We start from the raw sequence: 25272 nt of genomic DNA on the forward strand, positions 1-25272 counted from the left end.
GAACAAAGTGCAAAATTTCAATGCTTGACGAAAAAGCATAAAGATATAAACATGTAAAAATTGGGGACTTTCCAACACTGCTGCAAGTATGCTGTACATTTTAACTGTGCAATTGTCCCTCATTTATCGCGGTTAATTGGTTCCAGACCCGACCTAGATCAGTGAAATTTCATGAAGTAGGATTTCATATAAAAAAAACTGAATATTTTCGTTGTTCGACCACAGAAAACCTGTTTATGACTTTCTAAATTCGGGTTTTAACATTATTAGAAACCTGTAGACATGAAATAACTAGGGATGCTCCGATCAGGGTTTTATGCTGCCGATTCCCATACCTTTCCATTCATCCATGAATGAATACCAATACTGATCACATGGATTAACTGCACATTTTTCAATTTATTTATGAGTGCTATTGGCCAGGGCCGCCAATAGACAATCCCAAGGGCCCCTGGCCAATAGGTAATGTTCATTAAGGGACAACACACAAATAGTATTTGGAGGACAAGACATATAGTATAATGACATCAATAGACACTTGAAAAAGTTAGTACGTACCCGATGGAAGTAACATACTTTGGTTCCTTCCCTCCCCAAGCTCCCCTCGGCACTTGAGACAGCTCAGCTTCTGGTCAACAACGTCTTCCGGCTTCACGGCATCCCTTTCGACGTGGTCTCGGACAGGGGACCACAATTCTCTTCGGCAGTTTGGAAGGCATTCTGCAGCACCTTGGGGGCGTCAGCAAGCTTGTCCTCCGGCTACCACCCGCAAACTAACGGCCAGTCAGAACGAGCTAACCAGGACTTGGAAGCCGCCATCCGCTGTGTTTGCCACCAGCAGCGAGCCTCATGGTCCTTCAACTTGCCGTGGATTGAGTATGCGCGCAACACCCTGGTCAGCTCAGCCACGGGCCTCTCACCCTTCCATGGGGCCTACGGGTACCAACCTCCGGCTTTCCCTTCGCTGGAGGGGGAGTCGGCGGTCCCTTCCGTGTCAGCCAACCTGCGCCTAGCCTGGTGCAACACCCGGACAGCCCTGGCACGTACTGCCGAGCGTAACCAGCGTTTGGCCAATCAACATCGTTCAGTGGCCCCTGAGTACAAGACTGGACAGAGGGTGTGGTTATCTACTCGGGATCTACCCCTCCACACCGACTTCAAGACACTGCAGCCCAGATACATCGGTCCTTACCCTGTGGAACGGGTCATCAGCCCCTCTGCCGTCATGCTTAGGCTCCCGGACTCCCTCAGAGTTCATCCGACATTCCATGTGTCCCACATCAAACCAGTCAGTGTCAGCGACCTAAGCCCTCCGGAGGTGCCTCCTCCTCCTCCCAGGCTCATTGACGGCCATCCCGAATTTACGGTCGAGGCCATTTTGGATGTGAGAAGAAGGGGCAGAGGCTTTCAGTACTTGGTCGACTGGGAGGGTTACGGTCCTGAGGACTGCTCGTGGATCTCTTGTGCCCTCATTCTGGACCCTCAATTACTGTCAGAGTTTTACAGCCGCTTCCCGGAGAAGCCAGGTAGGCCGCCAGGTGGCGCCCTTTGGTAAGGGGGGGAAATACTGTCACGTTCCATGGGCTCTTCTTTGTTGCCCCTGTCTCCTGTGCCCTTTGTGTTCCTGTCCAGATCCTATGTTCCTGGCTGGAGGCGAAGCTGCTGAACGCACCTGAACTTGAGTGCCTACGCCACTACTTAGGCTGACTACTGACAGCTGGGGAACGCCGAATTATTCCTTCGCTACACCACGCTCCAGCTGTATGCGTTCCTTAGCTCTATATACTGTTTTCCATTTATTTATATTTTGATTTTTCCCCCCAACTGTTTACTTGAGAACTTCATTTTATTCAGGGTCAATACATCATAATGTCATTTACATACATAGTAGTCTGTACATCAATTGTTGATTCCACATCATAGTGCTTCGTTTTTTATGCTTGTCTTAGCTTAGCTGTAATTAACTGTTCAGGAGGACAAGACACAAACAGTTGATTAAGTTTCTTTTTTTTTTCAAACAGAAATGATTACTGTAACCTAACAAAGTTTTAATTATGTGTGCTAACATCTGTTCACAGATGAAATTAACAAAAAACGTATGTCTGCTGGCCATGATAGCATTAAATATGGCATCCAAATATATACATGCAAAGGTACTATGACAATGAACAACCACCTAAGCAACTTAAAAAGTACCAAGTTCAAATGAGGAAAGGATAGAAATGGATCGGCCCTTTTTTTGAGATAAAAGTTGACACAACCAGACACAACCTCAGCCCTCCGTACTTGACTGACCTCCTCCTCATTGCCACTCCTGCTCTCTCCCTCAGATCCTCCTCCTCCACTCCACTCATTGTGCCCTCTGCCCGCCTCAGCACCGTGGGGAGCAGATCTTTCAGCCGCTCTGCTCCCAGAGTCTGGAACTCATTACCATCCGGCAACCGAAATATTGACTCACTCCCCATCTTCATATCAAGACTCAAAACTCATCTGACTTGTTTATGTTGTGTTTATCCTTTGTTGTTTTATCTGTGTCATGTGCAGTGTACTTGGGCTTTTAGAAAGGCACTTACAAATTCAATGTATTATTATTTGTCTATTTCCACAAGAACGTACTGAAGTCAGTGGACTAGCTAACAGTCCAGTGCCGTGTCCCAATTTGCGCATTGAAGTGAATCGGATAGTGAATTTCGAGTCCTCGTCGAGAGCCCGTGAGTCAGTGAAACTTGAGTCCCCATCGAGTGCCCATGAGCCACTGAAACTCAAGTCTTTGTGGAGTACCCATGAGTCAGTGAAACTTGAGTCCCCATCGAGTGCCCATGAGCCACTGAAACTCAAGTCTTTGTGGAGTAACCATGAGGCAGTGAAACTCGAGTCTTCATCAAGTACCTATGAGTTAGTGAAAGTCCAAACTTCGTTGAGTACCTGTGAGTCAGTAAACTTGAGTCTTCATGGAGTACCTGTGAGTCAATGAAACCCGAGTCTTCGTCGAGTACTCATGAGCCAGTGAAGCTCAAGTCCTCCTGGAGTACCCATGAGTCAGTGAAACTCAAGTCTTTGTCAAGTCACTAAAACATGAGCCTTCTTTTAATACCCATGAGTCACTGAAACTCGAGTCTTTGTCCAATACTCGTGAGTCACTGAAACTCCAGTCTTTGTCAAATACCCATGAGTCAGAGAAACTTGAGAGCTTGTCGAGTCAGTGAAACCTTAAGTCTTCGTTGAGTACCCGTGAGTCATTGAAACTCAAGTTGTCATCGAGTACCCATGAGTCATTGAACACTCGAGTCTCTGTCGAGTATCCGCGAGCCATTGAAACTCAAGTCTTTGTCGAGTACACGTGAGTCAGTGAAATGCCAGTCTCCGTCGAGTACACGTGATGGAGCCGTGAGTCACGATTCAGTAATAAAAAAAAAGTGTGACTTTTGAACGATTCATTCATGACTCCCACATCTCGGCCAAGTACTCAACACACCCAAATGGTGAGTTTGTGTAACGAGTATTAACCGGTGCGGCTGTGCGGAAGTGTGTAGCTAAACCTCACTCCCTGATGCCTTAAGAGTCGCAACTTGGACATCAAGTTTACATCTCGGGCTGTTAGCTCAATGCCTAGCGCTCCCGATTCTCTCAATCATCAAAAAAGAAGAAGAGGACCGTAATGGATTTGGGACAACACTGTGCTGGCAAAATTCACTCCCCCACAAACTAAGTACACTTAGTGAAGAGTACTGAAGGAAGTATTTTCCATTTGAGACACAGTGTCTCACCCAAAGTCAGATGGGCTAGACTCCAGTTTTCCTGAACAGCATAAATAGTAGAGAAAATGAATGGATGGATGAGAGACACTGATCTTTACATTGTATTTCTATGCTGTGGAAAATAACTGTTGGATATAACACCATCATCAAACAGTTTATTCCCTCTGTACACTTTGAATGACGTTCTTAATGCTATTTACAAGGAATGTTAACTTTGAGCGACCAGTGACACCACGAGTCAGCTCTTCTGCGTGATCCAGTCTTTGCGTTTACATGTACGGCTTTCTTTCCAAATGACTCTTCCCAAGCACCTCATCACTGAACTGGTACGTCAGTTTCTTCTTGATCTTTTTCACCTCTCCAGTTTTGCCATAGTTGCGCAAAGCCCGTGCCATCTTCTGATAGGTCATTTTTTTGCGATTGCCCTTCTGGACTCCCCAGCGATGGGCGAGAGCCTCCTTGTGTTTGGACGAAAACTGGAAGGTTCCTTTGTCTCGGTCCACCCACCAGATGCTGTCCTTCATATCGCCGTTCCTTAAAAGGTCCAGCAGGAACTGGTACAAACGGATCTTTTTTTTGTTGCCTTTTGGAAAGATCAAAAAGTTTCACAATTACTAATGGTGGACTTTTACGGCTTAATCTGTTCATGATACAAACATTTTGTTTCTTGGACACTGAAAATAACACACTAATATTCATTTGGCACAACCTTGTATCCTATACCTTTGCTAATCTTAACACAAAACACGCTTTTATAGTTTTAATTATAATTTCAATTAGAATTTTACATGGAGAAAAGCAGCATAAAAATGGTGACTAAAAAAGATAAACGAACATCACTGAAGACGTGACTGTTCCCCAAGACACTGTGTGGTAGCGAGATCAACGTGGACACCAGCTCCCTCTTTTGCCATGAGTTATTTCCTGAACTCAGTAGTCTTTCTCACCTCAATTTTCTGCTTTTCTTTTGATCACGGCTGCAAAATGGAGCCAAAAAAAAACGTTGCAAGTGGCGGCATTTTGATAAAGAAGGTGAAAAACGGTTGAATTCAAGAAATAACTCATGGAAAAGCAGGAAGGTGTTGATCTCGCTGCCACATTGTGTCTTTGGGAACAGTCACGTCTTCAGGGAAGGTGAAAGTAACCTTAGATGTTCATCCATCTCTTTCATTCGTCATTTATATGCATGTACAATTGTTTTGTACACGTAAAACTATAATTGTGAAACTATAAAAACGTGTTTTGTGTTAGGATTTTGTGGTGTAACTGTGTTAGTTAACAAAGAACTACAAAGTCATCTCGATGGAGCTGACTTCCGCTTCCTGTTTCCATGTATTAGCAAGCTAATAGGCTTTTAACAAGGATGGTTTGTGATAAAAAAAAATATATTAAGAACATGGTTGCACTCAGTCAGTGTATTAATAGCGCAACAAAATGCGCTAACTGAAAAATGTACGCAAACCGAGGCAAAATTTTGGCGTACATTTTCAATGTTAACCAAAAAACATGCCAACTGGGGTGTATGCCAACCGAGATGTCACTTTTGCTTCTCAGGATCAATTTGTCTTCTATTTGTTGGATTTATTAAGCTGTGGCTCACCAACAAGTCCGACCAACGGAGTATTCTGCGCTTTTTTTATGGGTGATTGGACCACAAAAAGGAGCGTGCTGTGTTTTTTTTGTTTGTTTGTTTACTTCTGGATTATTTGGAGTATTCCTGTTTATTTTGGTGTCATGTGGCTCCTTCTAGCACACAGGCTGGAGTCTGCAAATGCCAGTTTCTACCATCTGTTCCATGCTGGCAAACACATTTGCACAGGAAATCTGATGAGCTAATACACCCCAACTGCATTGTGGGTTACGATATCATTTACAAATCCCGCACAAAAAGCCAAGCTCGGGGAAAATCCACCTGACAATTCAAGTTTGTGATGATGAATGAAGACTAAAATAGAGCCTGAGCTGGATAATTCATCATCTTCATGACGTGTGGAGACGAGGTGTTCAAAGCAAAGAGTGCACCCCCAACCTTTTAAGCAATATCAACTGCTTGTGACAGCAGAATTTTTTAATCACAGTTCTCATGATGTATCTGAATAGATAACGGTGATGTGTTTTCTTACCCAGATCTCCAGGTGGGACATAAGGGACTTGATCTCTGAGACACTCCTCATCAGACACCTCCAGGGGCGGGCTTTGACCTCCATGCTCTTCATCGTCAGTGCTGCGTTGGGACACATGTGTTGGGTACACGGTCCGCGGGAAGAATGTTACCTTCAAAACAAAACAGTACGATTAAAGTCCCTGCTTCATAGAAATGTCTTTTTAAAAATTAAATATGTTATTATTTATTTGATTAATAAAGAACAAAAATAAAAAACAAAAAAAGCCCAGCTTCACCCCAGTCCAGCTCCACAACACCTGAAGAGACAGAAAACCACACAAAACAACCAAAAAAGACACACAACTATACCATTAAACCCCTCCCATTAAAAAACAGTTCTAACAACAACAACAATAATAATAAAAATAACAATAACTCATTACATTTTGGTCTTTTTTTTCTGTGGAATCGATGCGTAAAACGGTTGTCATGCTTCACTAAACAACTTTACATTTGTGTACTTTGGATTCGACTGAAACTTTTAGCTGTAAACTAAAATTAAAGCAGTTCATCGAACACAAAGGATCACTTCCTGATTTTGTAGAAGCAACTCTAAAATGGCACCAAATCCCAAAATGTTCACTCAGATCTCAAATGAAACGGGACATCTGTTTACGTTACACGTTACGTTACCAAAGTGTGGCCTGGGGGCCATTTCCGGCCTACAGCTTGTTTTTTATTGGCCGGGGGCACATTGTAGAAATAAAAAAACATGGCAATATGTAAAGATTAACAATGATATGTGGGGGGGGGGACGCTCTTTTCATTACTTGTGGTGTTTATGTTGTAATATTGAGAGACTAATATTGAAATTATGATTTGGACCAAGTTGGTAATAATATGATAATTAGGGATGTCCGATAATATCAGCCCACCGATATTATCGTTCCGATATTGGTATAAAAATGTAATTGGTATCAGATTTTTCCCTTATAACGAAAACCAATAATAAAAACTGCTGTATATCTAGGCTATGGGCTCCCGTACTTGTCGTCATCGTGGCACCCAGCGGCACCCATATGTGGAAATACTTCGTCACGTCCTGTGTTATTCCTCGCAGTCGGAACCGGGCTTGATATGTGGAAAGCACGGGTGTGGGTGTGCCGCAGACCGATGTTAGATAACTCGTTAGCTTGAAGCAACGCCGGCACGGCCTTGTCTGTGTCGACATTTTTACCCACGTCGAGGGTCACCAAATGTGGAGATGCGATTCACAATGAGACAGGAGTGGACGTAGGTGCCACCAATCAGTTTACTCTCCACTCAACTCAACAGCAAGCAACAATTCTTTAGCAATAGCTAAGTGGCTAGAATGACCTCATGACCCGGAAACAGAAGTAGACTTGGTAGAAAACTAGCTAGCTAGCTAGATAGATATTTAATCTCCAAGATAAATGTCTAAAACAATATCGTGGATCACCACAATGTGTTAATTCCATAACAGGAGACATGTGATCATACACATATTGGTATCGGTTGATATCGGACACAGAAATTGAGAGTTGGACAATATCGGTATATCGGTTATTGGCAAAAAAGCCAGTATGGGACATCCCTAGTGGTAGTACATGTACAGTCATCCCTTGCAATATCGCGGTTCGATTATCCCTCCGTCGCTATATTGCGGTTTTCCAGAAATTAACTAATTAATATTCTAGTCTATTATTAGTCAAACATATTTACATACAAGTGATATGTAGTATTCAGGCCACTAGGTGGCAGTAAGCATTGAGACGTCACCTTACGTTACATTACCTGAAAACTGCATAAAGTCAGCCATGGCATGTCCAACGTGAGTGAAAAAAAGTTCTCCTTCCGTTCCGTGTGGGCGTGGTAAGTTTTAGGCTTCTTAAGTTTAGAAGAAATAAATTAGAGAGTTGCGCAATGTGTCGTAAACAATGAATGATATGAGTGTAAAGGCGACTGCAGGCGTGTCTACATTGCTCTGATAATGTTTAAAGGCGTACTGAAAAAGTCAGAAACGGGTTTTCTATTCTCTAACTACAAAAACACTCCATTTACTAATATTGAATCCTGTATCGTGGAAATCCATTTATCGTGGCCAGTTAATCACTATAAACGAGGGACGACTGTACCGCTGTTTAAAAAAAAAACCATACATTTTACGTGTTTATGCCTTTATGCTTCACTTTATGTTCTTTTGTCAAGCGTTGAGATTTCGCACTTTGTTCGGTGGTCCTGGAACGCACCATAGTTGCCGTGAGCCTCGAAAGCGAAATGTATACACTCTCTCCGACGCTGCCACGTGGATCATCTTACATTATCGTTCATGAGTGGTGTGTACAGTCTGTTTATTTTATACTTTAAAATGTGTTTCATACGAGTGTGAGGCATATCGATTGGGTTCTGGATCTGAATCTAATCTGGGTCGAGGGGGGGAATGGGGGGGGGATCTACTGTGCATGTGTGGTTAAATGTACATACAGTATATCTGCATGGACTACCATATACATTCATAGCATGTCTGTACTGTCATTATTTAACTGCATTATAGAGACTTACAGGTTGCTGCAACATATGCGAATGCGCCCCAAGATTTGGATCCAGCAGGCTTTCGGCATCGTAGCGCATGGCGTCATGTCTGATGAGGCCGGGCGGGTGCAGCGATTGCACGCTCTGCAGTTCTGTGAAGTTTGTTTCTTGGAGGGTTTCAAACTCAACCGCGTGCACATGAGGGTGAGTGCGATAGTCCCAGTGATCTAAATAAACATCACAATGTCACACTCAGTTATTGACATGCAAGACATGCACCGTTTGATTTGTTCGTGTTTTTGTCTGGAAACCTAATCTTCTTTATTGACCTAAGAGGGCAAAGACGAGAGAAATCGACACAATAGGGAAATAATTGCTTGACAAGTAACACCACAGTTGTTGTCGGTGCTTTTTTTGGCTATTACCCTGCTGTGTTAACATTATTTAACTGCAAAATGTAAATAATAGCCTATCGTCACAATCCTGTCACTAAGTCTTACCCACTATGACACCTCTAATTCAAAGCAACGTTTATTGCTTGTTCATTTTTCCATTAAGTTTGTTTTGCTGGAATATTCAAAACCGTTTCTACCAAGAGAAAGTTGTGTGCATCAACAAAACCCCATGGGGCGAAAATTGTTCTATGTATGTAATTGCAGCGGCCGAAAGAAATAGCATCTGTTTCCTGTGCGCACGCATACAGCTGCACGCGCCGTATGCTGCTGAAAAACTCATGAATGACACAAAAAATATTTTTTATTGCTATGTTATATTTTATTTTCAGTGCTCTTGAAATATGTCACATTTTATTTTCCAATGTTTCACTTTTAATATATTTATTTGTGGTTACTTTTAATAATCAAATTTATTTGTATTTTTTAAATGTATTTTTATATGTAAATACTGATTAGAATTTTCGAAAATATATATTTATTTTTTGTGATAATCCAAACATATTTTTATTATTCCACTTTAATCGGTGTTGAAATACATCACGTGTATTTTCCAATGTTTCCCTTTTAATACATTTCTGATTATTTTTAATAATCAAATTTATTTTTGTGTTTTTACATTTATTTTTATATATAAATACTGCTTACAACTTTCAAAAATACATATTTTTTTCTTTTTGTGATCATCAAAAAATATATTCTTATGATTATATTTTAAGTGGTGGTGAAATATGTCAGATCTCTTTTCCAATGTTTTACTTTTAATATACTTATTAATGGTTATTTTTAATAATCAATTACATTTTGTAATTATTTTTGTATGTAAATACTGACAATTTCTTTTTGTGATAACCTGAAGACAAGAAAAGTAATAAGTAACTACTGGATACCAAATCAATACTGGAGTAAAACTAACCTGCCTGCATCTCTGCATCCAGAACATATGGATTATAATATTCTGGAATTTGTCTGTACATCTCTGGATCATAGATTTCCTCCGAGGGCTGTAATAGCAGACAAAAACAAAGCAAAAATCATGAATACAAATATTTTATGCGTTAGAACATAGGCCAGAAACAACAAACACAAAAATATATTCCTAACCTCCCAGGGAAGATCAGTTTTTGCACAAATTTCCACCTGTAAGTAATATTTACATGAAATATATATATGTATATTTTAGAAATTTATAATATAATTTTCATGCCACTGCTATTCTGAAACTCAGACGAACTTAAGAGTTTCATTTTCATGTCACCCGCGGTATAAAGGACAGTTACAGTTGGCATCCTGTGCATAAATGACATAGAGCTCACTGTTATCAAATATCATTTCATACAAGATGTCTGCTCTTACACTTGTTAACGGATTTGTTGTTGATGTTGAACGTAAAAAACACCAAAAAAAACTTGATGAGAAATAATACATCTCAGCGATACAGCAACAAAAAAACCCCAAACAAATAATACTTACAGGTGGGATGAGGTAGCTCTCCATTCTGTAGGGATGCAACATGGAGGCTTCTTTTCCAAAACAGCCTGCTCAAAGAAGCTTTGCAGACCAAATGCTCTCACAGCCTTTCAAAATTTTTGCAGCACCATTGCACAATGTTTCCAAATTTCCTCTCGCTCAACGATAACCAAAACCATCCATCTGTCTCTCTTATTGTAACGCTTATACTCTTGTGACCTCGACAAGTCAGCGAGGCCTTCAGTGGTAGTCAAATACAAATGGAAAAGTAGCAAGGCCCGCCGTTTGGCTGGGTAATGAAAAAGGAACTTTTAACTTCTGTAAATTGGCGTGGGTGGAAGCACCAGAGTGTGTCTACTGCTTGAGGGGAGCCCATGAAACTTCGCATTTATCAGCGTCTCTGTATTGCCACCTCCCTTGGTGGCCAATCGTCAGCGAGCGTTTCCACTTAAAACGTCCCACATTCACGGACCACTGCATCATTACATACACGCTTTCAAGAACAACACTTTTTTTGGGTGTCTTTTGTCACGCAAATGTCACATCTAATACTGTACGATGAATGCTAAGGGTGGGCGATACTGCAAGTAAATAAATGGACAGCATTACGGATACTTTTTTATTTTTTCATTGTTCAAGATCAATAAATGATTTTCCTTGTCATGTGTATAACCAGAACATACCTTTCAAAATAAGAGACATTTTCCAGAAAATAAAGGAAATTCTTTGGTGCAGCGCTTTGGCAGCGGGCAACATACAGGAGTTTCCCTGTAATAAAAAGACCCTCCCTGGAAAACGGGAGGGTTGACAAGTATGAATGAGAATATTGGACAATGTAACAAGATCAACAAAAGAATACCATGATTCCTTTAGATCAGGAGTTCTCAATTGGTCTCGACCTGGAACCCAAATTTTCCAGTGGTCATTAAGTTGCAAACCACTTTTACTGAAGTCATTTTTTATTTCTATTATTTTTTACAATAAAAACATACTTTTTTAAATTTATTTTTATTCGTTTTTTACACCTAAGCAATTTTTATTTAAATTATTTTTTCACACTTTCTTTGTTTTCATTTATTTTTAAAATAATTGTTTACACTCTTATTTAAATACATTTTTATTTTTTATTTTTTTTCTATTTTCACACTTTCACACAGCGATTTAATTTTTTTTTACATTTTGATTTAAGTCACTTTTTAATTATTTTTTTTAAAATAACTTTTTAATACTTTTATTAAAGTTTGGAATTTGAATTGAAAATATTGAACTTTTTACACATTTATTTAAGTCACATTTATTTATTAATTTACATGACTTTTGCAGTTTTATTTACATCATTTTTATTTTTATTATATTGTTTACACTTTTATTGAAGCCACTTTTGTTTTTATTTTTTTGTTGTTTTTTTACACTTTTAGTTATTTTTATTTATTTAAAAAAAATGTACACTTGTTTTTTCGTCATATTTATTTGTATTATTTTTTACACTTTTATTTAAGTCATTTTTAATTTTTTTAACACATTTATTTAAGAAACATTTTTTCTTTATTTTATTATGTTTTTTCTACTTTTAAAGATATTTTTATTTACATATTATATTTTATTTTTTTTTATTATTTTCTTTGCTTTTATTTTAGTCATTGGTATTTTGTATTTATTTGTATAATTTTTCCCCTTTTATTTGAAATCATGTTTATTTTTAGATTTATTTATTCCTTCATGCATTTAATTTATTTTATTTATATTTGTATACTTTTATTTAAGTCAAACCAAGCAAATGTACTTGTTTGGATAATCATCATCACATCAATAATTACTTGTCCAAAGTGCATTTTAGCTTGCATTTTATCAAGGAAATGTGGAGGAACATACAGTAAGTGCTTGCATACAAACAATGCAAAAAGTCAAATTAAATATAAAAAAGACCACAAAATCAGATACTAATAACTGTGCAATGAACATATACCGAGAAGGAAGACGACTAAATTACTTCTCACATTTACTTCAAAATAACTCAGACACTGGTTGTATATTATGATACTACTGATACGTACTGTATCGTACTCGATTCTCTGAATACAACTGCTGCGTTCTAACCGTTCTGCTAAAATATGCCAGGTCATGTCAGTTACAGCTAACAGCATAGAAAAGTTCGGGCTCAACCCTCAATCTGACATGACGTCACCCCATTGGCTTTCACCCTAGAATGACTTTCCTTGTTAAAGATAAAGAGCGAGCATACAATCACACACATGCTCACACGCGGCTGGAAGATAAGATGAGGATACGGTATCAGTTTTGGAGATTCTGATGAACGCAGATAGGCGATGCAGGAGTTTTCAGGAATGCCAGAGAAGTGTTGTCCAGAATTTGTTCTACATATGCAGTATTATACAGTGGAACCTTGGTTAGCGTCGTTAATTCATTCTATTAATTTTTTCCATGAAAAATAATGTAAATCCAGTTAAATCTGTTTCAAAACGGCAACAATTTTAACACAAAACACATTTTTATAGTTTTACAATTAGTTTTAAATGCAGACAACTATTAAAAATGTATATAAATGATAAATGAAAGGGTTAAATGTTACTTTTACCTACACTGAGACATGACACAATGTGGCAGCGCGATCAGACGGACACCACCTTTGTATTTTGCCATGAGTCATTTCTTGAATTCAATAGTTTTTCTCAACTTAAGTCTCCGCTTCTCTTTTGATCACGGCTGCAAAGTAAATAAATAATAATTAATAAATTAATAATTACATAACTATACATAAAAAGCAATTACAAATATTTGTGGGCTTACCTTTTATTTGTGTCTGAAGTACATGCACCCTATCTTTCTCCAGGGAAAGTTCAGATACTTTGTTGTAAAGGTCTGATCACCTCCTGGTGAGCTTGGATATACAATCATCCATCTTGGCAGTAAAATTCATTCATGCCCTCAGCAGAGCATAAAAATATCCTTAAAGCATTTGACTTGCTGCTCTCCAAATGGCGCTGCTGCTGCTGTCAAAAAAGAAAAATACAATTAAAACTGGCTTTTCCTCTCTATGGAAGGACGGCAGTGACAAGCACCTTCCAGCTCACGCATGCCCCCACCCCTTCAGGATGAGGCGAAAACTGCAGCGCCTCCGCATATGACATTTCTGTGTATTTTATTGTCTGAATCATACAGAAAATACAGTTACAAAACAGTTCAATGGACAAATGTTAAGATTTTATTTGTTATCATGATTGGTTTGGTCATTATTGGCTCTGCTTCAGCTACTGTATCTCCTCTCTGTCACTGCTATCGATCTCATGTGTACAGTATATGCGCCCTCCTTCTCTCGGGAGTAGCCAAGATAAGTTGAAAGTAAATGCACCATGATTATTACAAGGTCTGCTTTGATTGGTCACAATAAAAGGCCATGCTTAAATGCTCGATGTATCTTAAACACCTTTATTATACACAGAATTAAGGCATATTAGAGGGGAAGGCAGAGAACCTGTCAATCCACATAATCTAAATGTGCTTGGTACGTAATGATAGCAGTGGTTATGCAGGCCATGGAAGAACAGGATTTTTTTTTCAGCATCCAGGAATTGTGTCCAGATCCTTGCCAATGCCAACGCCATTCCCGCTGCCTGCCATCTGTCCCATTTAGCCTGAACTCTTATTATGTAACTCAGGTGGACGGTGGTTGTGAGGCCTGCTCCAATGTGCCAACAGCTTATTGAGAAATATTTTGGTGGTGAGGTAAACATTGAGTTCACAGGCTACACAGCCTAGGAGAGGTTCCGCAGGTCCTTCATACCGACCGCTGTCAGGCTCTACAACACCTGCACCACCTGAACCATGTTGTAGACACTATGCTTTCTTTACACTGTTCTCTTTACTTGTCTTGCTGCTGTAACAAGTAAATTTCCCCGCTGTGGGATAAATAAAGTACATACAATACAATACAATACAATACAATACAGCTCTGGTGGACACTCGTGAAGTTCGCTTGTCAATGGCCTGTAGATCGGCAGATCAGGGTGGTGGTTTCCCTTTTCAAAGAGGGGGATCAGAGGGGGTGTTCCAACTATAGTGGGATCACAATCTTCAACCTACCTGGTAAGGTCGATTTGGGGGTTCTGGAGAGAAGGATCTGCGGGTAGTTGAACCTTGGATTATGGAGGAGTATTGTGGTTGTTGTCCTTGTCGTAGAACTGTGGACCAGCTCTATACTCGTCAGGGTTCTTGCCCGAACATTCTACATGTGCCTGCGGACTTGGAGAAGGCATTCCATCATGTCTTTGAAAAATCCTGCGTGGGGTACTACTTGTGTACGGGATATTGGACCGCCTGAATCGGGCGATTTGCTCCCTGATTCGGTTTGGGATTGCGTCTTTGCTTTTTGTGGGCGATGTGGTACTGCTGGCTTCATCCGGCCGTGGTCTTCAGTTCTCGTTGGCTTGGTTCGCAGCCAAGTGGCAAGCGACTGGGATGAGAATCCACACCTCTAAGTTCGAGTCCATGGTTCTCGCCCGGAAACCGGTGTATTGCTATCTCCAGGTCGGCAATGAGACCCTAAACTTGAACCAAATTGTACTTCCGCATTAAGAGTTACGTTTGTGAGTGATAACAATATCCACTTACTCTTTTTCTTTGTCTTTCTGTTTATTTAGACCACACGTACACTCACAATAAAGAAATTGCTGTGATGATCGGAGTGTCCATGAATGCATCTTATGGTCATCTAGTGACAACGAAGAAGCGTCGTTGAGGTGGCGAGGGGACTAGAGACGTGTTGGTGAGTTGGAGATACATATACTCTATGTTGTTGGAATGGCACTGCTGTTGACGCGTTCAGGTAACGTTTTAAAAGAGCGTCAGACTCTGTGTGACTCTGCGGGGAGGCGTCTGCCATCATAACAAAGAGGCTTGGCTTGCCATGTTGCGTATGTGTTAATTACACAAAAAAATGTAACGTAATTAATTAGTTACCGCCTTTAATGCGCTATTTTAAAAAATGACAGCCCTCGTGATAATACAGGTCAAATGTACGGCATGCATGTACAACTATTTAAAAAAGGCCACAATTTTTACATGTTTATATCTTCATGCGTCTCTTATTATGTTTTTCTGTCAAGCGTTGAGATTTCGTGCTTTGTTCAGTGGAGATTGAACGCACCACACTTGTTGTGAGACACAAAAGTGAAACTTATGCATAACTTCTACACCGTGATTGTAATTCCATCCGTTCTTGGATCATCTTACATTATCATTCATTTTTGGTGAGTGCCCGTACATTTTAAAATGCAAATAAGTGCAGAATACAATGCTCAACATGAGAGGCATAAATGCAAAATGAGGAAGTGGAAACTTGTCTTCCGGATTCAGTTCTATAAATGTCTTAAAATGGATCTATGTGCACTTTGCATTGTTGGGATGATCCCAATTTGAATAACAATTGTTTGCATTCTTTAATGGAAAATATATATGCATAATAAATAAACAATAAATCAAAAAGTATCCAATATTCAGAGTATGTTTGATTGTTCAATTTTGCAAGCAGTTACTACATTTAAAAACTGAAGACAAGCGATCATCCTTCACTCATGTCTCAACAATTCAATCATACAATTATACAATTAAAAAAACCTGCCATTGTAAAGTGAAGTTCCGACTGGAATTACAGAAAGTATATTAACATAAATGTGTATTTTATACATCCTTGCACAAAATTGTGACCCCCCAACAGTAGCTGTGACAAAGCATTCTTCTTGTTTGGTCACACAGCAGGGTGTAACTTAACACTTCTCGGTTTTCTGTCCAAATACAGTCAAAAGATGAAGATCTTTGATGCTTATGGCGTGCAAACGTTTACATTGCAATTCATTTTTACCACATGCCGAGGTGTTAATGTTCTAATCGCCAGGCCATCAAACGGTTCACTAAATAAAGACAAAAACATGCAATGATATTCCTTGCATCTTTTTTGCCGTCAATTGTACACGCCTGATCAAAATTTTAAGACCGGTTGAAAAGTTGCAAGAATGTACAATTTGCATGTTTGGATCTTAAGGAGGTTCTAAGTAGAGCTTCAACATGAAAAAAGAAGAAATGGGAGTGACACAAAAATATTTTTGAGTGAGCAATTTATTGTAAACAAGCATTCAATAATTTAGTCAGCCGAAATTTATTTTTTTTTCCATCCGTGATGCCAGTGTTTCCAGGAGGCTAGTGGGAATGTTGGTCCAGGTGGTGAAGATGGCTTCATGGAGGGCATCCACTGTCTGGAACTGATGTTGATTTCCGTAAACTTCCCTAGCCATCCATTCCCAAATGTCGGTCCAAAAGAGTGAGCTTATTCCTTTGGAAGAAGTTCTTTGTCAGGCGGGCATTTTGAAGTGCAACGTTGTCCTGTTGAAAAAGCCAGTCTTTACTGCACAGACGAGGGCCTTCAGGCATGAGGGATGCCCGCTGCAGCATCTCCATATAGCCAGCTGCCGTTTGACGCCCCTGCACAACCTGAAGCTCCATTGCTCCATTGAAGGTAAAGGCAGCCCGGATGATAGCGCCCCCTCCACTGTGCTGTGAAGAAAACATCTCAGGTGGGATCTCCTTGTCATGCCAGTAATGTTGGAAGCCATCAGGACTGTCAAGGTTACATTTTTTCTCATCAGGGAATAAAACTTTCTTCCACCTTTCAATGTCCCATGTTTGGTGCGCTCGTGCAAATTCCCATCGGGCAATTTTGTAGCCTTGAAGAGGACGAGGCCTAACCCTAACCCTCAGCATCAGTCAGGCCCTTAATGTGGGTCAAGGATGGTTCAGTGTCTTCATAGACAAGCCTGTCGGATCCTCTGACTTATCGAAAGAAGAATTTCTAGGGGTTTGCCACTTGGAATTTTTGTTCCATAACTTTCAGGATCTTCAAAGAAATTGAAATACCATCCTGAGAGATTCGATAACTTAGCCTCTCGCAACTCACAAACACAACAAAGCCACTTGTGGCTTCAACTGAATGGAATGCTAGCAAGGGTGATTCCACACAAACGACTCTCGTTGGAAGCCTATGGTATCTCAACGACTGCCGTTTTGTATCCCAAAAGAGTGAAACCATTCTTTCTTGGGGCATGCCTCTCTACCTTAGAGAATAAATACTGTCCTATCTAGTTTTTGAGCATGAATCTCAACCCTTTGAACCTGAACAGTCCCGCTGCGATCGATTTAATACAAAAGACCTGGATGAAGGAGCATATTCACAGGCACATCGCAAAAGGCTGTGGTTGTGTCGTTCAACAGTCCTGACGCGTTCAAAGAAAGAAAGAATCTACACAGACAAAGCCTTTTTGCCTTTGCCACCGGGAAGGGGAATGTCTGACACAAAATGACATGAAAGATGTTAGCACAAATTTGGACTTTTTAGGACTATAGCAGGGGTGTACAAAAGGACCACCTACTGAAAAATGAAAGGATGCAAGGGTCACTTTGATATTTTGTAAAGATATTTCAAGAAAAAACAGCATCTCAGCTTTGTGATATAGGTGAAAAAGTGTACCATTAGTATCAACTTTGCCCTTTGCTCTTTTTTGTCCTATTTATGCTGTTGTTGTTTTTTTTTAACGTAATTTTCCAAATAGTTCAAGTTCTTCTTAAATAATCTTTGTAAATTTTCTTTTTGTAATATCATGACTGTATTCCCATAATTTTAAAATTTTTTCCCCAACGTAATTTTCCAAAAATGACAACTTTGTTTTGTTAGTTTGTCATTAATATTTCAACTCTATGCTACGAAAAGGGCATTATTTTTCCTCATAAAATTACAAGTTCGTTCTCGTACAATTGCGACTTTTTTCTTGTTTAAATACGACTTTTTTTTCTCTTAAAATTTTGATTGGTTGATTTAAAATTACAGCTGTTTTTTCAATTTTTTTTTTTTAATTTTCCAACTATTTGGACTTTCTTCTTGTACATTTTCTTCTCGTAATTATGACTCCATTCCCATAATATTTTGACTTTATTCTCGTATCACTGTATTTTTTCCGTAACCCAATTTCCCAAAAATGACCACTTTTTCATTGTTTTGTTAGATTTTCATAATATTCCAATGTTAAAAAAACTCATGTCTTTTTTTTCTGTAATATTTCAACTTTATGCCACTTTACTCACAATATTATGACGTTATTCTCATAAAATGTCAACTTGTTCTCGTTAGATGACAACTTTATTCTCTTCATATTTTGACTTTATTCTTGTATTTTTGTACTTTATTCTTGCGGGTGTATTTTGGACACCCATGGGCTACAGCCTATTTGGGTTTAAATGCAATTTTCAAAAAACTGTAGACTGTGGATGTACCCTTTGTGTGTCACCACCCTCAACCGTGTGATTTATTTCATTTAAAACTTGTCTTAGTTTGACAGCCTTGGTTAGAATAACAATATGATGGATCGGCGAGGACGCCTGCGCTACGTTGCGTTAGCAGTCACATCAGCATTGTGTTGCGAGCTGTGCTTCTGCAAACCTTGCTGCACACTAAAGTGATCACGCAATGCTCACAACAAATGAAGTCATACACTCGCTATTTCTGTTTTTGTGACAGCTTTTGGCAGTGTTCAGCACATGCATGTACTTGTTGGTGACTGCTTCCGTAAGCGTCTCGGTACACACCTATGGAGCGTTCAAAGACCGCCAAAAAACGTGCGAAATCTCAACACTTAACAAAAAAACATGACCAGTGAAGCATAAAGATTCTAACAGTGGAACATGCATGCTGTACATTTTACCTGTAGTATCACGTATTTAGCCATGATGACCAACTTAAGGTGAATGAGGTGTGTTTTTTGTGGGGAAAAAAATGGCCGATTTGCGGTGAAAAATATAAAATAAAATAAAAAATCTTTCACTGCAAATTTGCGAGGCTGCGAAATCACAAAGCTCTTGTTGTGATGTCACTTCCTGTGTGGACGGACTGAGAGAAGCTCTCCGCCAATCTCGAACGTTTTGCACTACTTCGGCACTTTTCCTGCCCACAGAGCTCAACTCTATTTGCAGATCTGTTGACTGACGCCACCAGCTTGTCTACCGTCTAGCGTGAGGAACTAAGAAAAAAAATAAGTTACGACGAGTGCTGACAATTGCTAACAAGACAAGCTGATTGTTGCTAACGTCTGCTACAGACAAGATGTTGCTCCAACAGTCCCAACAGTTGGAGCAACGTTCAAAGGGGGTGGATGTGGACGTCAACAACATAGTGATACATACATACAGTCATTTGTTTGGTACATTTGTTTGGACAAATACGATGATGATAACAAATATAGCTCATAAGAGTTTCATTTAAGAGCTGATATCTAGCAACCTCCATGGTTTTTTGGATGATAACCAAAATCATTCCAGCTCTTACATGAAAAGCTATTCTTATGAGACTCTTAGGAGATATTTTTGCTGTCATTGTTACATTTGTCCAAACAAATCTACCTTTAGTTGTACCAGGCATTAAAATGAGCAGGAAACTGAAGAAACAAAGGTGTTCAAAGCATTTTTTCCGTGACTGTACATCCCGGTGTTTGGCAAGAATAACAACACAACACCCGTCATCGTCATAAAGTTCAACAACAGAAAAAACAAGGTGGCATTGCTGAGGCAGAAGAGTAAGCTGAAAGAAACAAACGTCCACATCAATGAGCGTCTGACAAAACGCACTGCAAGGCACGTGACTTAAGACAGCGGGGTAAAACTCAAGAAAAATCTACATCAAGTTAAATGGAGGAAGTCAAAGTAATTGTTGTCAAAGACATCAACGAACTGGACAATAATGAAGATTACGTCGCGTCGACTGCAAGGAAATTAAAGACATAACCCACAAAGACTTGATGCAGCTTTGAAGTCAACGCCCTCATTTAATGTTTTACTGATTCAAATGTATTCCGATGTATTATTAACAGTGTATCGTTTTTCTCATTTTATTTATTCCCATAATACCGCACAAGGTTTATGGTGTCCTTATTTTTAACTCTTATTTGCTACTTGATTATTTTTTAACACCATCCTTTCATACAGGAAGTGGAAAAAAATGTGAATGACGAATGTCAGACGGTGAAATATTGTATAATATACGTTTTTTAATCATGTTAATGTCATTTTTAATCTTTACTCTTTCTGTATGTGAGTTGCCCTTTCATAAAATCTGTTTTAATACATTGGGCTTTTTTATGGTTGAGTTGTTGGGGGCGGAAGTGGACATTGATTGGCTGTCATTGTGGAGGTGGCGGGAGCGGTGAGTAGCGGAGAGGAGACCTGAAAATAGAAAAGGCGCATGTGAGTGTTGTAATTTTTTTTCTAAGGTGTGATTAAAAAAGATTAATTATCTCATTGATTACAGATCATGATTAATTAATCTCAGTTTTTTAAATGTCTAATTGGAGGTATAACCTGATGATGATGGCTATGTGTACTTTTTACCACCAAATACAACATCTAGTGTTTTCCAGTTAATTCATTCATGGGTCGGGTACATCGAGGACTTTGAATTTGCAGCCCCAATAAAAGGCTGGCCCCCTGACGCGTTGTAATTGTCAAATGACAATGTGTTGAATTGCAAAACCCCATTTGTGCTGACATTTAGAGACTCTCGTGTTGGAGTTTCAGACTCACAGCACAGAATCACGAGATTGTGCCCACGCAGGCTCGCAGAGGGGGAATGACACGCATGACCACTGACTGTGGAAAACAGGATACAGGCTACGTCGCAACAGGAAGTGTTGCGCTCCTCCTCTACAGAACATCAGTTTGGCCAGACTGAGGGCTGGCTGATGTCCACACTCCTGCAACCCCTGTGGTAGCGTGCATATTTCGTAATCGACCCTTCGCTCAACATTTCTTCTGAGATAGTTGAGAAATTCAGTTGGGGAGGGGTTGGAATCACAAAAAAGAAACCTCTTTTCTGTTAAACGCAATCATGTACAATCTTAGTTGTAGTAAACAGCTACAGCTAGCCTGTACATTTTTTTATTGAATGAGTACCATTTTTAAACTGCTCGCACTTGTCTATCTAGCATGCGCTCGTTGTCTTTGGGGATTAATTGCACTGCACTACCTATGAGAAGGATTTCAATGATGTTTCTGTTTATACATCATTTGCAGTAATCCAACGCAACCGCATGCATTCCTTGCTTCAGTCGCGATTCTACGGCCATGTCGCGCTGGTGTTATTTCTTTATACACTGCGCATTCCCTGTCAAATTTGAACACCGAAACCTTCACTAATCCTATTTAACAGCGGGTTTACAGTTGATGTGCATGTAGTGTGATAAAATAATCTCCAATTTGGGGTGGTTAATCAAAAGCATGATGTCATTAATGAATCATTTTAGGTGTATTTACATAATTTAAAATTACAACATATTTTATTGAAAATAATTAAGTATTTATTTCTTTATAATTATTTATAATTATTTATAATTATTTCTTTATAATTAATTAATTATTAACAAATGCACTTATCTCCAATTTGGGGTGATTAATTAAAAGCATGATGTTATTAATTAATCATTTTTGGTGTATTTATATAATTCAAAATTACAACATATTTTATTGAAAATAATTAAGTATTTATTTCTTTAGAATTCTTTATAATTATTTATAATTATTTCTTCATAATTAATTAATTATTAACAAATGCACTTATCTCCAATTTGGGGTTATTAATTAAAAGCATGATGTCATTAATTAATCATTTTAGGTGTATTTATATAATTTAAAATTACAACATATTTTATTGAAAATAATTTAGTATTTATTTCTTTATAATTATAATTTTTTATAATTATTTCTTTATAATTAATTCATTATTAACAAATGCACTTATCTCTAATTTGGGGTGATTAATTAAAAGCATGATGTTATTAATTAATCATTTTTGGTGTATTTATATAATTTAAAATTACAACATATTTTATTGAAAATAATGAAGTATTTATTTCTTTAGAATTAATTAATTATTAACAAACGACAAACAATGGATAAAATATAGTACAAGAAATTCCGTGGATGAAAAAGACAATAATGTGTAAACTGTAAAGTGAATAAGCAAGTTAAATACCAGAGATGTTCAATTGAAATCGAGTTTATTCAACTTTTTTTTTTTTTTTTTATAAAATATCAAAACTTACAGTCGTTTTAGAACAAAGAAAAGAAGAACAAATCCCAACAAAACATCCCCATGAAGCTGTGAAGGCCAAAAACAGGCAACTGTTGACAGTTTGTGTGTAATTTACAATCGGGCTCGACTGAATGATCAAGCGTTTCGTGTCATTAACAATAGCAGGCAGTAGACAACTCAACAACGGCAAAGTAACACTTAAACATTGTCTCACACGAGTGTGCCCCGCTAACTAGGTAACGCCCACAGCCCCCCGAGGAGCTAAAGTTGTTTGGTCTTACCATCGTGTCGTCTAAATCCTCCAGTGATGCGCCGCTCTGTTCCCACGAAAGTCAGTTCGTTAACTACTGGGAGCAAATTGCCAAAGATGGTTGAAAAATGCAGCTTTCTATATATCTCTGAATTAGCAGGGGAACTAAAAACTTCCTTAATTCTGCCAATTTAGGTAGGGTACCATAAGGCTTCTTCTCCTATTTCTTCTTCTTCCTTATTAAAAACAAGAAGGTGACAAACTTCCTACAGAACGTGTTTTTCAAGCGAACCTAGATAGTGTAATTCTACATACAGTATATTAGAGCACTATTATTCCTCTCCCGTTTGGGCGATTAAGCTGCAAATATGCAGCAGTTTTTGGCTTTTTGGCATACAACCGGTGCAATGATTCAAAAAAATACATTTTTAAATAACTACATCACATTTTATGTGAATGCATATCAATTTTGGACATTATTTTATTTTGAAAAATAATATACAGTTACAATCCCGTAGTTTTTGCACGTATATGTTGTTTGTTGCGAGCAGCGTCCTTGAACGCACCATCGTGTGTGTGCTAACTTTCTCCCACGCTGCACCATAATGTATTTTTACCTCATATTTGGTCCCAAATGCTGACACAATGTGGGAATGCATAAAGGTCAGTTTTGATGACGTTACTGAGCGCTAATGTGCGTATTTGTTGGTGCACAACCTCAAGTTAATTCACGCCAGCACGCTGCCTTTTGTCACTCACAACAGCGACGTCACAATCTTCTCTCTGAAGAACAAACTCCAGGCTCGTACTGGTGGATGGTGGGTTTGTGTTCATTCTGTGCTTTTAATTTGATGCTGCTACTGTCCTGGTTTTACACAAGACATAATAAATAAGACGCATTAGATTGCTATAATGCTGGAGATTTGTGGGAACCCGAGCCTGGCAGGGGTCTCAAACTCATCTTACCCGGGGGCTGCTGGAGATGGAGTCTGGATTAGGGTGGACCACCAAAACGGGTTTTAGTCTCTGCCCCGCTTACCATGTTTTTCAGTTAATGTCGAACATTCACGCCAGAATTTTGCCTACGTATGCGTGCATTTTCCGTTTTTTCCCGTGTTGTCGTCTTGTTAATATGCTGCGTGAGTTCAGCAGTGTTTTTAATGTATTTTTAATCACAAAACGTCCTTGTTAGCAGCTTGCTAATACATGGGAACAGGAATGGGAAGTCAGCTCTGTCTCTGTCATCAACCGCTGACTCTGTAGTTCTTTGCTAACGACAAGAAAATGGTAACGCAAAACACATTTTTGTAGTTTTAAAATTACGGTGCAACCTTGGTTAGCATCATTAATTTGTTCCAGAAAATCTGACGCTAACCGAAACGGGCGCGACCGGAATAGGTTTTTCCATAACAAATAATGTCAATCCAATTAATCTGTTCCAGAAAGCAAAAAATGTGAACACAAAACGCATTTTTATAGCGAAACAATTACAGTCGTCCCTTGTTTATAGCAGTTAATTGGTTCCAGACCCGACCACGATAAATGAATTACCTCGATACAGGATTCCATGTTAATAAATGGAATATTTTCGTAGTTAGAGCATAGAAAACCTTTTTATGACTTTCTAAATATGTTTTTTAACATTATTAGAGCCCTGCAGACATGAAATAACACTTATAGTCACCTTTACACTCCTATTTGTTCTTATTATTTACATCACATTGTCCAACTCTTATGCTGCAGGGACTCGAGGCGGCCGCTAACTAGCAAGCTAGCGAGCTAACAAGCTAGCGAGCTAACCAGTTAGCCTCAAATTTATTTCTCCTATTGCACTAAACTTATCACAAGGTACCCAGTCCATATACCTGTTTCACGAAATAAAATACCTTCTGTTTCAAATGTGATTCTTTTGACACAATAGCGAGAGTATTTCATTTCCGTGGCCGGACAGCGCACGAAGAGGGACATTGTTTCCTGAGTGACAGTCAGCGGAGGTTTCAGTGGCCATCGTGTGTTTCACAATGACATCCAACAGTTGCCTGACATGCGTGCAAGGGGACATCCAGCTCTCTCACTTCTTATTCCTGATTCCTCATTTTCTCCGGCCACCATCCCCCAAACCCCACAGCCGAGGCCGTGCGTATTATTAGACGAGGGTGAATCACATTCACAAGGCCCGTGGACACGCAAAATCAACAATGCGCACACAAAACGAGACATACCAAAAACAGACACTTGCAAAAACAAGCCTAATGTGATGTACAAATATATATATACAGTATATATATATATATATATATTTTAAACTTATACATGTACTGGATATTTCAGAAGCAAATGTATAGTGAGAATTGTATACCGATCCTTCCAAAGCAAGTTCCTCTTTTTTCATATTGCTTAAGCCAGACGAGGATGACTCAGTGCAGATATTAATCATGTTTTCTTTTTTTTGTTGCTGTTGTTATCTTGATATCTCACTCGACCGTGTTGGCCTGTCAGGCACAGTTATCTAATTTTAAAATAAGAGAAGTCAGGCAGGTAAG

At 39.0% G+C, this 25272-nt stretch overlaps 1 protein-coding gene across 5 annotated transcripts; it reads right to left on the reverse strand.

Annotated features, from left to right (window-relative positions):
- Positions 1-1324: 1324 nt before the first annotated feature.
- On the reverse strand, positions 1325-22835 carry spi1b (Spi-1 proto-oncogene b). Of its 5 annotated transcripts, none has more exons than XM_054771764.1 (8): positions 22761-22835; positions 13146-13348; positions 12938-13061; positions 11021-11105; positions 9784-9871; positions 8446-8642; positions 5882-6032; positions 1325-4341 (listed from the first exon to the last, which is right to left on the reverse strand). In XM_054771764.1, exons 5-8 carry the CDS (start codon positions 9842-9844, stop codon positions 4028-4030), a joined length of 723 nt encoding a protein of 240 aa, XP_054627739.1. In that variant the 5' UTR covers positions 9845-9871; positions 11021-11105; positions 12938-13061; positions 13146-13348; positions 22761-22835; the 3' UTR covers positions 1325-4027. The 5 variants fall into 5 exon arrangements, with proteins under 5 accessions (XP_054627739.1, XP_054627741.1, XP_054627740.1 ...); XM_054771766.1 differs by having other exon boundaries at positions 11021-11125; XM_054771765.1 differs by having other exon boundaries at positions 11021-11125; positions 12934-13061.
- Positions 22836-25272: the final 2437 nt, after the last annotated feature.

The sequence above is a fragment of the Dunckerocampus dactyliophorus genome, chromosome 3 (genome assembly GCF_027744805.1).
Source record: "Dunckerocampus dactyliophorus isolate RoL2022-P2 chromosome 3, RoL_Ddac_1.1, whole genome shotgun sequence".
NCBI classification, from domain to species: Eukaryota; Metazoa; Chordata; class Actinopteri; order Syngnathiformes; family Syngnathidae; genus Dunckerocampus; species Dunckerocampus dactyliophorus.

Bases quoted from the DNA above. Each gene is read 5' to 3' on its own strand.
- spi1b (XM_054771763.1), bottom strand. From the start codon at position 10,382: ATGTTGCATCCCTACAGAATGGAGAGCTACCTCATCCCACCT. The intron at 8,643-9,783 runs GTTAGTTTTACT...ATGTTTATTTAG, and splicing joins GGATGCAGAGATGCAGGCAG to ATCACTGGGACTATCGCACT. The intron at 4,342-5,881 runs GTAAGAAAACAC...TCTTTCCAAAAG, and splicing joins TGTCCCACCTGGAGATCTGG to GCAACAAAAAAAAGATCCGT.